General features: G+C 34.0%; 1 protein-coding gene across 1 annotated transcript in view; it reads left to right on the top strand.

The window, feature by feature from the left end:
• SdhA (succinate dehydrogenase, subunit A (flavoprotein)) overlaps positions 1-12,758 on the top strand; it is a 58,498-nt gene extending 45,740 nt beyond the window's left edge. Inside the window, exons 13-14 of the mRNA XM_081755973.1 lie at positions 4,627-4,740; positions 11,939-12,758. Of these exons, the coding sequence (XP_081612099.1) occupies positions 4,627-4,740; positions 11,939-12,025 (201 nt within the window). The 3' untranslated portion in view covers positions 12,026-12,758. The remainder of the gene's footprint in view (positions 1-4,626; positions 4,741-11,938) is intronic.
• Positions 12,759-13,051: the final 293 nt, after the last annotated feature.

Genomic DNA, 13,051 nt, shown 5'->3' on the forward strand with positions numbered 1-13,051 from the left:
CTTTATTCTCCCATGTGGAAAAGGAATTTTAAACATTAAATAATCTGTACATACAGGGTGTAATAAAAATCCCGTGCCATAGGCCAATTTTGTTATGAGTGTAGATGCGAAAAAATGTAAAGAGAGCAAAGTTGCTGGAAATAATACGTGTTCGATCTAAAGGATTGAAAGTTTTCAAATCAGACAAGTAGTTTTGTCTCTGCATTTGTAGTCGTCCCAATAGTAACTGAAGAAGCAATGTTGCCAGTCTTAGTTACAATAGAAGCATTAATTCACACAGTAATTGAACGGAAAACAAGCAAAAACTATGCCGTAGGGAAGAATACTATAAATCTCGGTTGCAGTCATTAGCATAGTGGGATGCAAGGGCTTGCGGAGATAAGTGGATGAAATCCGTAAGAAGTTGAAAATTTGTCCGAAGAAAAGTATCCATGATGTCACGAAAAACAATTCATATACATTGCTACGCTGTATTGCTACGTACTACTACTAATAATATTACTTTAATTAATACTAGCATTAGAAGTCTCGTACCCTTACTACAGGTATTACTGTCTTGTACTGAGATGCTCCCAAGCAAGAAATAATCTACTGACATCCAAAACTTATATTTCTGCATCTATTATCTTTGAATCGTAAAAGGCCCCTCCGTCACAAGTTTATTCTCTTTTTCTTAGCAACCTCTACAGGACGCTATTGTTACTATCCTGTCTGTGTGTTATACCTTCTCTGTCTGTCACACCTCCACTTTCTTGACAACGGTGATATATAGAAACATGCGATTTTTGACACTCCACTCCGTAACGAAAATTATGCATATCGGCCAAATTCTAGACTGCTGATCCAAACGGGTCACTTAGGTCAAGGGTCAAAAATGTAATTTGTTAACAATTTCTGTAGTGACCATCTGAGTTTGTATTTATTACAAACTCATACAATTAGACCGTCATATCTTTACCATTGTAACACGCTCAAGAATAAAAATATTGTCAGCGCTGACCTCGATGGCCAAGGCAGGAGAGCATCTGGCTGCAGCGTGACAGACCTGGTTCGATTTCCAGGCTAATGTGAATCGAATAAATTTTCCTTTGCCTCCGCACATAGAGGTTCTGAGACCCACTCAGACTCGAGAGAGTGTGCGTACCTGGGGGCAACCGTGAGGAAGGAAAGGTGGCCTTGGTTTCGTGTTGAGTACCCATCTCGAATATGACCAAGGTCAAGGAAGTGTTGAACTATACATCCCTTCATTATATGGACCTTCGCACAAGGGATACTTTCACCGCCAAAACTGATCATTATTTAGTTTCCTAACATGTAACAAGGCTCATAGCGAGTCACTTTTTAAAAATAAAAGTCACTTTTTCAAGTTGGTCACTAAAAGTTAGTTTTTTTTTTTTAAATGTGTCACTAAAAGTTACTTTTTTAAAAAATATGTCACTAAAAGTTACTTTTTTAGGAGGTAAAGTGACTTTTTCGTGTGATTTATGTTTTGCATTGGCAATTTTATAAGAAAAATATAAAAATAAATGGAAAAAGGTAGAAACTTGTTACTCGTTACTCTTCTGAAAACTTCAGTACTTGCTGCCACATGTGAAACAGTCAGCTTTATTCTCACTTCAGCTTTTATTCTTTCTAAAGCACAGTAGATGGTTGGTGGATGCTTAAGCTCTCAAGGTGGGGTTGAGAACCCTTCTGTGTCTATTCTTTCGTCTATCATAATAGTCTTTTAGTTTTCTCTCGTAATAGTTAACGCTCCGCTCAACTTTATGTGTGTGTGTGTGTGGTGTGTGTGGGGTTCATCATGTTCGTCTTGTGTTATGCTTTTTGTATGTTCTTCTTTAGAGTAGGTGATGAAGTTGAATATTTCATGGCTTTAAGAACTCTGAATACTAAGTTAAATATAATGTCTGGGATGAAGAAATTCGGAAATAAGCCAGAACTGATTCCACTTACTCAGAAGCTTTTTACATCTGCTAAGTCTGCTTACCGTAACTACAAAACATATTTAGAAAACCTAAGAAAGGTGGAAGCTCAAAAAGAAGAAGTAACGAAGAAAAGATGAAACAAAACAACAAACAAAGAGAGAGGTGATGGAGAAATTAACAAAGGAAAAGAGGTGCATGATGAGATTTTGGTCACTTTTTGGTCAGTTTTTTGTGTGCTTTTGGTCACTTTTCAACTATTTACAAGGGACCAGACCACTATGAGTCCTAATATAACATTCCTAAAGATAATGGAATTGTACTGTCAAAGCAGTGGATCGTAGTTGTTTTACGTTCAAACTCAAGAACAAACACGGGGTAGGTAAATCTTATTAAATGATAACTTGTGAGACACCTGAACAAAGTTGGAAAAGTCGCAGCGTGTACAAAGGTTTGATCGTTGAGTTTATCACCAGAGTGCAGTTCAAAATAAGTTCAAAATTCGTTAAAATGAAATGTTTTAACACATATTAAAAATAGGGAAAAGGAACGGGACCTAAAATAGTTTCGCAATTCTGAACATTTCGTTACACTGGAGATTCAAGAAAAATGGATCCCACATGTTGTTCTTTTCAGCAAAAGCCACTGAGGAATTTAAGAATTTTGGAAATCATTTCTGTTCTTGCATGCAAAACTATTATTACAAAATCGTGATTTGTGAAATGAGAAAAAGAAGAAACGATAAACATTAAATGAACTAATACTTGTCAACATATTTCAAGTACATACGAAAATATCAGAACTTGATGTTATAAAATTTATTCTTGCTTAAAATTTATTTTTATTGTTTTCTATAGAAATTTTCAAATCATAAGTATTTATAACTTCGAAAATTGGTACCACACAAAATGAATAGAGAATTGTGTTTTTAATTTAAAAAATTTCCAAATCAAATCTAGATTTCTTCCTGAGAGGCTTTCTCAATCATACCCACCCACCCTCGAATTATATTGAATTTCTAAGGATAGTACTGAAATATCGGGTAATTTCCTCTCTTTATAAAACTTTTCTTTCGGCATAGGCTAATGGAAGGCATAAATGCAATAGATTTTACTTACATGTAAGAAAAAATGTTACACATTGCCTCAGTAGTATGAGAACTCTATATTACGTGTGTCGTGCGCTATCAAAGATACCACCAAATAAAATCTTGCAGTAAATATGAAGTTTTCAAACCAATGTCCATAGACTTCCTTAAGTGCTACTATCATTCTCAGTTTCGTCTCACTTAGGTATATGTTGTTGCATTGTTAGCAGCAAGATTTAATTTCTTCCGGATGACTGTATCTCAGGCTACAACTTCATTCGACTTAACTTTTGCACTCTTCTAGACGTAGATTTATGTGAAAAACCTCTGCTTCATAGATTTCGCAACTCTCTCCTTGAATAGGAAAACCCATATTCAGTTTTCAATGTATTCACGTACATGATTTGAGTTAACGTCCTTGCTGTAGGTGACATTCCTTTCTGATAGCATTCATACATTAAGTAACTGGAAATCGTTAATAAAATAGGCTAGTTTCCCGAATGGCTACTGCTTTTGTTAACGCATCACTTTGTTGGAGTTTGATCGTAGTTGTGTTTGAAGTTAATTTATATACATTTTTACTGTATAAACTATACCACTTCGTCTTCATGCGTTATTCTAAGGTTTGCTCTAATACACGATTCTCTTTGTTGTCAGATGGGCCAAGTTGCGGATTTTCTTGCACAATTGTTAAAGAGAAGTAGGGAGCTTAACTCATAACTGTTAACAATATATGTGTCAAGCAGTTATAATCTTTCTCGTTGTCTCAGGTATTTGTTTTATAAAATAATAGAAAATATGCTTCTAATATTTTTTGCGCTTACTAACTGTATCTCGCTGAGACTTCGAGGTTGATTTTTCTCATTCATGAATGAGGTCTAAGCTATTGTTCTAATGAAACTAGCTTTGAAGAATTTAAGCTAAAATATGAAATTTAAGAGTGAGTTTACAGGTATGAGGTTACTCTTGCCATAGCTTGCAAAATCCGGAAAACTATAAAATTTAAAGAAAATTAAAGAACCACACGACCACTCTAAATTTCTAAATCGAAACTGCTACAGAATTTAGTCCCTTATTTGAATTTAGAATAAAATCTTACTCTTTCCGCGGCAACAGCATAAAGTTCTCCCTCCTTCCTTCCTTCCTTCCTTTCTTTCTTTCTGTCTATTAAAAACTGGCGAAAACAGACAATTTTTTCCTTTTATATCTTAGGTCTTCTCAAGTGCAAAGCTTTACTAATTTGTTCGTTTGGATCATACTCTTGTGATCATAAGTAAAAACTATCACCCTGTGCAGAAACCCTTCAACTACAAACATGATACAATATCAATTTACTCTTTTGCTGATTTTTTAATAGTGTTAGTTATCACTATCTGGAAAGGAAATTCTTTAAAAAAAGAAAATCTGGCATCGTTGACCTCTTTGAACTCCAGTGAAGTTTGTGGTTACTAAACTACAAGAAATAGGGGAAGAAAAAATGTCTGTTTAATTATGATTATTTAGTGATGAAGTTTATTTAATCGGATGATCGATACCACTTTTCCTAGATACTTCATATCGCTGCCTCTAAATTTGGCTTCATATTGTATTTACATATATATTTTTCTTTCTTTTTAGGACAGAATAGATGAATATGATTATACAAAGCCCTTGGAAGGCCAACAGCGTCGTTCCTTCGAACAGCATTGGAGGAAACATACATTGTCATGGATGGATCAAGATACTGGAAAGGTACATGCATTGCAGTATTTGGTTAATTTTGTGCTCCTATTCCAGAGAAATATTACAGAAGTGTTGAAGAGCTGTGTTAATTGTGCATAAAGATTCTTTTGGTTTTACACCTGCTTCTAAGCAGTTCGGTTTACCAAAACTCCTTTATATGTTAATTCTATTTGGGGGACAAAAAATCTCTTAATGGATCACTAATAATTTTGGTGAGGATCTAGATAATCAAAAGCTAGGGATTTATTTTTTGATGGAGATTATCAATCCACCGGAAGTGGTAGAAATCAACCATTTCCGGTTTTTTACGTTGATATAAAGTAAAGCGGTAATAAATAACGTGAAGTGGTTTTCTACAAGCATTAAGCGTTTCAAGAATAGATTTTTATCTTCACCCTTAACTCTCTACAATGCCGGAAGCAATCTATTCATTACAACATCCAGTTTCAATACTGATCTGTATATAGCAAAAAGGATCAGAGATAGCGAGAAGCATTTTAAAAATCGATTTAGCGTTCTAAGAATAAGTATCTTTTTTTCTTTTCTTCGCCTTCTGTTCAAACAGAAATAACAGAAATCAACCACTTCCGTTTTTAACGTTGGTTACTATAGAGTAAAATTGTAATAGATAGCATTTTCTTCAATCAAATTAAGCAGCCCGAGAATACATTCTATCCGCACTTAAATCTACTAAAACCGGTAGTAGTAGAAATTAAGAAATTAATTCCGGTTTCAATACTAATCACGCTGTACAAACCCGACTTTTTTACATGGTGTACACTGCTACTTGTTTAAATAACCAAAACTCGAAAGCATCTAATAGTTCTAGTCTTTTAAGCTGAACAAAATTTAAGAACCAATGATACATTAATTTTTTCACATTTTTGACTATTATCAGGCTTATAGCCGCCTTTATTACCTTGACTAGTACTTGCGGACGTTAGGTAAGTTGTACGTAGGATACAACTGATATAGTTGTATAACCGTAGTTAAATTTCTTAAACCACTATTGTATTCTTCGCTCATTTACCACATTCTTACGAAATCCCTATCATATATTTCTTTCAGTTTCACTAGCGTTTAAATTTCTAAAGCTTACAGGCTCGTGTAGCTATGTTTGAGGTTCCCATATTAGCCTGCTCTAACCAATGTCTCAGTTTACTTGTGGCGACCACAACCGAAGCATCTATTAACATATTATTATTATTATTATTATTATTATTATTATTATTATTATTATTATTATTATTATTATTATTATTATTTGTCTTCCACTCGAATCGAAAGGTGTAGGAAGCGCATGCAGTACCATCACGTAAAAATTAGTGGTAAGTCCTAAAACCGGTTTTCAGTTAATAGAGAAACCGACACCAGTTTTTAAAAAATTATCAAAAATCGGTTTCGGTTTTCTGTCAACCTTTTGCTTCTTCGTTGTCTTGCTTAGAAATGAGTACTACAGGAAACCAAAATAGATCTGGCGAAAATTACACTGGTGTCGTTAAAAATTCAAAGACTATATGGAATGGAGCTGCATCTTTAGGTGGTACTAATTCTTTGGAGAAGGCTATGTGAATGTTGTCGATTTTACCACGTGACGGGCGTCCAGTAACAGCATTAAGAGAACAGAATGTCACGGCGTCGAAGAGAAAATTCGCTGATCAGCGAATCCACTGCTCTCATATTTTACATTCTTTTCAATAGAATTACAGACTGTTTAGAAAATTTGAAGACTTAGATTTTTACATATTTTTTTTTTAATTTATAAACAACAGTCAGTACTTTCTCTGATTTGGGAAATGGCCATGGATAAATAAATTTACAAAACTAGCAAAATACAGAATGTGTTCAAGATATTGGTCTGACTAATACATACAAATCATAATACACAATTATAATGTTGATTTTGAAACATCGAAAATTAAATCTTGGATTATCTTCAAAAGTTAACACATCGCGAAAATTGTGTTGAAATTAATGGCATTGTTGTTGGTAAAATAGTTTATATTGTATTATTCAACAATATAGATTTTTTTTCTATTTCCATTGTTATTTCTGCTACTATGGAAATAGAAAACTATAATATTGGGTCGTGTACTATGGAATTTTGTGTTTTGGGGATGAGAAGTGAAACAGCAGTAAGTTTGTTACCAAAGCATATATTTTAATCAGAGTAATCTTCCATGGCAACAATACACTTTTTCCATCAAGTTACAAGTTCCTCCATATCCATACGAAACAAGCCTTGAGGTCTGAAAGTGATGAAAGTAGGTATTTCTTTCTTAAAGCTGAAACATTTTCTACGGAGATGTGCTGGAGTGCCCAAAACCATAAGGCTGAGATCAAGGGTATATGGTGGATGTGAGATTTCGTATCCTAAACTCATGGAGACATTCGTCAGTTGTTCTGGCTACATGTTAGCGCGCATTGACGTGTGAGATGAATGGTTCCATTCTGTTGACCAGTGAGGGCTTTTGTTAAGATGACTTTTGAAGCATATGAGTGATTTTTTTCTGTATTATTGTGCTGTGATGGTACTAAGTTCCAGAAAGTTTTAGTGCACTACACCAGTGGCAGTTTACGAAACACTAACGATAATTTTTGGACAGAGAGGTGGTTAAGCATTCTTGTGAGGTGGCGAACCACTGTCTTGACCTGCTAGAGTTGTCATACACAATTTCTCATTGCACGTCACGATACGATGCATCTTCTGTCCATCTTGTTCCCTAAACTGAGATACGAACACACTTCCAGTTTCTGTTCCTTTTGTTGTTCACTAAGTTGATGTTGTATCATTGATTCATGTTTCCAAGCTGTCGCACCGTTTAACGTGGATCTCTTCAGTTTGGCTCTCAATTTGTCGTTTTTCATACGTGATGGTGGTTATCTCGAGGAATCATTTCCAAGACTGATGTGGTCGCAACAAAGCTTCTTGAACCAACACTGAATTGTCCATCGAGGTCCAATTTCCACTCATAGAGTAACATAGTCCACATTTCATGGTTCAACATGGTATTTGGAACTCTTAACAATCACTGCATGTATGGACGGAAATTTCATTGTATTTCGCGTAGAAGCTTTGTTAGCGTTATTGTAAGCTGTGTTAAGTGCATGCGTATTTACCCAGCGATTCGGCATTCCACAAAACGACATTCCATAGTACACAACCCTAACAACTAATTTATGGAAGAACTTACCAAAAAATTGGAGTAAGTAATATAGTAATTATAAATATTTATTATTAGTACAAGTTAACTCTTAACACAGTTGATAAAGGTATGCAAGAGGAGTTTTAAAACAGTTATAATTAAAAGATTTGGATAAACTTTCAATTCTACAATTATACAACGAATAATATTTGAACAAGATTTAGTGATATTGATGATATGAACCTATGTCTGCACCGTGTGAAATAATAAACCTCAAATGAAATAGTGAAGAAGAAAAAGTTCCTTACGGAGTTTTACTGTCAGACACAAAATATGTGTAACTTCACGAATTATGTATGTCTTGTTCTCTGTGTATTGGCTATAAATTTGTATTGCTTCAAGTATAATGTAATGCAAAGCATTAGAATACGCGGCAGCCGAACTAACGTTTGACGTGAACCAAAGAGGTCTCGACGTACTATTGCCATATATCCGATGAATATTTTGCTTTCATTGAGTGAATATTGCGACATGTGACCTCACTAAGAACACATAGCAAAGCAGAATGCCGCATCATAACGCTGGCAACGTCACTGTAACCGGATTGTTCGACGTAAGAACAACGCTAAAGGTGAAGCCAATTCAGTTGCCATACACAATACAGCAGTCCCGACTAATCGCTCTAATGTGGCGGAACGGCAGGCCGCATAACAAAGCCGGATAGGCCTGAGTTCTCTAATTGTTCACTTTCTTCTCCACTTACACCATTAAAAACACACACTTCATTCCAAAGTTCCCACTTATTCATGTTTTCTGTCCTGTTAGTACAGTCACGAAAGAAAGTATTTTTCAGTTGACAAAATTTCTTTTCCTAATAACTCAACAATAAGTTAACTTATTAGAGTACCGACTTCAGCAAGTTGTCAAGTTATAACTATTCTAAGGATAACAACAAAAAGATTCAAATTAATTCATTTGTTCCTGAGTTATTGGCAAAAGAAAATTTGTTAACTGTCAAATACTTTTTTTTTTTTCGTGTGTTCATACCAGTACTTTATAAATGCTTGTTATGTAATATACTGTACGTTCTAAAAATTCGTTATAGAGAAGGAAAGTTCAAGAAGAAAAATATTGTACACATTATAACTCAAACTTTATAATGTTTAACTTAATTGCAGAAACATTAAAAATAAGAAAGTAAAACGTAGACCTAGTTATTAAAAAAAAATGATTTAAACTTATTTTACTGTTCATCGATAAATGATTATACAAATATGAAAGGATAGACCTTAGGTAAAAGAGTCAACACTTGTAGTTTTTAGTTTTTGAAAAAAGTCCTTGGTAGATGACTGCTTCTCCTTGGCAAAGTTGCATCTTTATGAAGTCGTTGTCATAAAATCATTTAAAATATTTTATTACAGACATTTTTTTTTAAATTATGTCGGATAGTTGAGAATGTACTGTAGTTATATATAGGGTGTTTCTTTTAATGAAGACATTTCATGTAAATAAATATAAATGTGTAAAAGGATTAAAATATTCAAGCTGGTAATGAGTGAACAGACGAAGAGAAAATTATATATTTCTCACTACACTGTCTTAACATCTTGCTAATACAAGTTTGTCAATTTTTTTTTATCTCTTGTTCACAAAAATGATTACATTTAACCTCATCATAACTTACAGCCCACTATACTACCACTCAAACGTCATGGTGGCGTCTTTGATTCGTGGAAGCAACTTTAGAAGCTTCTTTAGAGTATGTTCATAAATCGTTTCGTTTTGGCTATTGTAAGATTTCTGTATCTATTAACACACCTGAGAACAGGCTGGACTATTGGACTATGGTATTTCATAACGCACCAGACCAACAAATTCTCTTTTTTCATTTTTTTTTCTCTTTTCCTTGGGAGCCTCAGAGCTGAAACTAGAAGCTGTCTTGTTCTACGATGATAGACACACATTCTAAGGTCATTGTGAATAAGACGTAATATTTTGAGCAATATTATCATCTGTTTTGGTTTTGCACATGATTTCGAGAGATTCTGGCCTGTGGAATTCACATCTTGCTTGGGCTACCAAACTTTGGCCTCTTGTTGATGTGTTAATTTCATTGAATTTTGTGGTAATCCTGTAGACTGTTTGTTTAGGAGCCGTAATATCGTTGGTACAAAGTGGCCATCCTTGTACAAGCTGAAAATGTTTGCTTCAGACCTCAGTCGATTTTATGTACTGATGCTATCTAATCTTTATCATCTGCAAATTAAAGTTGAATATTTGTGCTTATGAACAGAATTTAATGTATTGTCATATCTAAAATTATTTCGAGTAATTCAGGAGTGTTTTTCAAAACTTTGTCACCGCTCGTTTCCAAATCCACTTGTATTGTTTAATAATATTAATCTTCTAGTTGCGCACGTCTTCCTGAATCAAATTAGTGCTTACAAGAGTATTCTATGGTCATTTTAATATGTTAGCTCTAATGTTTTAATATCATATTTAAAAAATCAATCATATAGATGACATTTGGGACGTACTTTATGGCAGTACTAGTTATGTTGTGCGCTCATTACGATATAGCTGACTGACATGGTTGGCGATCGAAAATCGTGTCTGATGGAGTTGGAATCCACTTAGATCATTGATATTACTTTTGTTCTTTCACCATTTATTTCATTATCATCATTCATTTCTTATCGTCTCCTTTAGCCTAAAGGCTAAAACGATCGGAAGTAAACTCAACAGCAGTACTTTACAATGCAATATTCATTGTTAGAAATCTGCGCGAATGTAAAATATCGTATCCACACTTCGTCTGCAACATTCATATAAGCAATAATGAATAATACCAATAATGAGGTAAATTTATACCGCTTGTTTATTCTATGATAATTATCATTCAAATATAGTTTCTAACAATGTTTGTAAATATCTCCATAATTCCACGAATCCTTTGATATGATGTCAGTAAAATCCAAACTACTTTAAATCCGATATCTTCGTATTGTAAGTCAACTACGCCAAATAAAATTAATATAATTCATGCAGAAAGCAATTACGAACTTACGTACTTATTTAAGGTACCCTCAAATGCAGATTTATGACAAGAAAATTGTGAAGATGGTAATACTGTATGTATATCTATCAATCAATTTAAGAGAAAATAGCTTTTTTTTTTTTTTTTTTTTTTTTTTTTTTTTATCAAATCTTTGTATAGAGGGCAAAGGTGAAATAGAGATAAAATGTCCTTCTGAAACAAGAGTAAACCAGTCCAAATAAACTTACTTAAAATTACGTTACACTTCATATTTATTATAGAATTTTGAGAGCAAAGAAAAACAAAGAACATCTTGTGAAATACAATTTTGCTTTCTAGTTATTAACTCCAATAAGGTAATGTTCTTGTTCACTTCAACCATAGAGTGATGGGCAACATGGAAATTTTAAAACTTTTCTCTCCCTTGGGAGAACTGTTTTATACTTTGATAAGGTCTCTTCTTCGTAACTGCATCTAGATATTCTATCCTTGGTCTTCCTCTTCCTGGTTTTCCTTCTGCTTTTTCCTCTATCAGCACGGTTCCAAGCATGCTGTTTCTTCTTTTTCCTATCATATTCATGATCTGTCGTCCTTCATTAATTTCCTTTAGCACGTCTTCATTTCTTTCCTTTTCGGTTCATTATATGCGTAGCATTCTGTACCAACACCACATTTCAAATGCTACCAGCTTGGATATTTCAGCTTTTTTCAATGTCAACTTCTCAATAAGGTAATCAATCTTTAATATATAATTAATAGTATATCCAAGAATGGTAATGAAAATTTCGCCTTTTCACGAGTATTCGCAATTGTAACAGTCATCCATAAAGAAATTAAGAATACATCCGCGAAAATCTATATTGATGCATACATCCGCTCAGACTTCTACTCATTGCGATGTAGTAAAAAAAAAAACTATTTTTTAATTATATGACCTGATTTCCTTTTGGATTTGTTTTACTAATAGGATTTTGTCATGTTTATATAATTGTATTTCTTATTGTCCGTGTATTTGTGATTTCAGGTTACTTTGACTTACCGACCCGTGATCGACGAGACTCTTGATCAGAAAGAAATGTCCACCGTGCCTCCTGCAGTACGTTCGTACTAGACGGATAAGGAAATATAAAAGAGGGCTACAATGTTTAAATGAGAGCCGGCCTCGAGAACTGAGATAGAGCCTTTGAGATCAGCCTTGTGGTGATGGAGAAGGAATATTCGTAGAAATTTAAACAAAAGCAAGAGATTTCTCAAATCACATAGATCCTTTGCGCAAGTAGCGTGTTGGTATAATTTTACCAACTTTTGCTAGTACAAAAGTATTTATTTTTGTAATTGTTCTTTAGTAGTAGCGTAATGATGAAGAGTGAGAGATACCCTTCTCTGGTTAAAACCAGGTACCTGCTTTGCAGTATGATCTGCGTATTCATTTTTCAAAGCAATAGTATTATTATGTTAATTTTAGGCCGAAGCTTTAGTGCAATAATGGTCTATGATTATGCTTTTAAAGAAGGAAAGAATATGAAATTCCAGCTCCAGACATTTCAGCTAGTCACGGCTCGAACATCATGAATGCTTGTGTTATTTATTCAGTGACCTGAATGCGTGGAATGTTTTTTGATGCTGGAAAGTGTTTTTAAGAAATTAAGAAAGAAAGATAATTTCACGAATGAAAACTAACCAAAAGTATACATGGCAGATATCATTAAGAATTTGTGTGCACACACTTCTCATTTGTAAAGATGTGATTTATTTATTTCAATGCCTCAAAGCGATGTCTCATTATTGGGAGGAATTTGTAAATATTGTATTTGCAAGAATGAAAACCATAGACTGTTCCTAAAGTTGAGTTTTTTTAATACCTATTATTTTTAAGCACCTTTCATCAGATAACAATGGACGAATAAGTGATGGGAAATTTCATTCATTTTTCGGAATCGATTTCTTTCAGTCTGTTCCACAGAAGATTGTTTCTTCTGGATTGAATCCTTTGACTCTACTTCACTGTGTTCGTATGTTCTCCCACTTGATTCCTCCAAAGATTCGTTTCTCTGGATGTAATCCTTTGTTTCCGCTCAGTTAAATACTTCCGAGTTTCCATATGGGTATTTAATCTGATTCCTTTCTTCATGTAAAG

This window comes from Thermobia domestica, chromosome 4 (assembly GCF_964235325.1).
Source record: "Thermobia domestica chromosome 4, izTheDome1.hap1.1, whole genome shotgun sequence".
NCBI lineage: Eukaryota > Metazoa > Arthropoda > Insecta > Zygentoma > Lepismatidae > Thermobia > Thermobia domestica.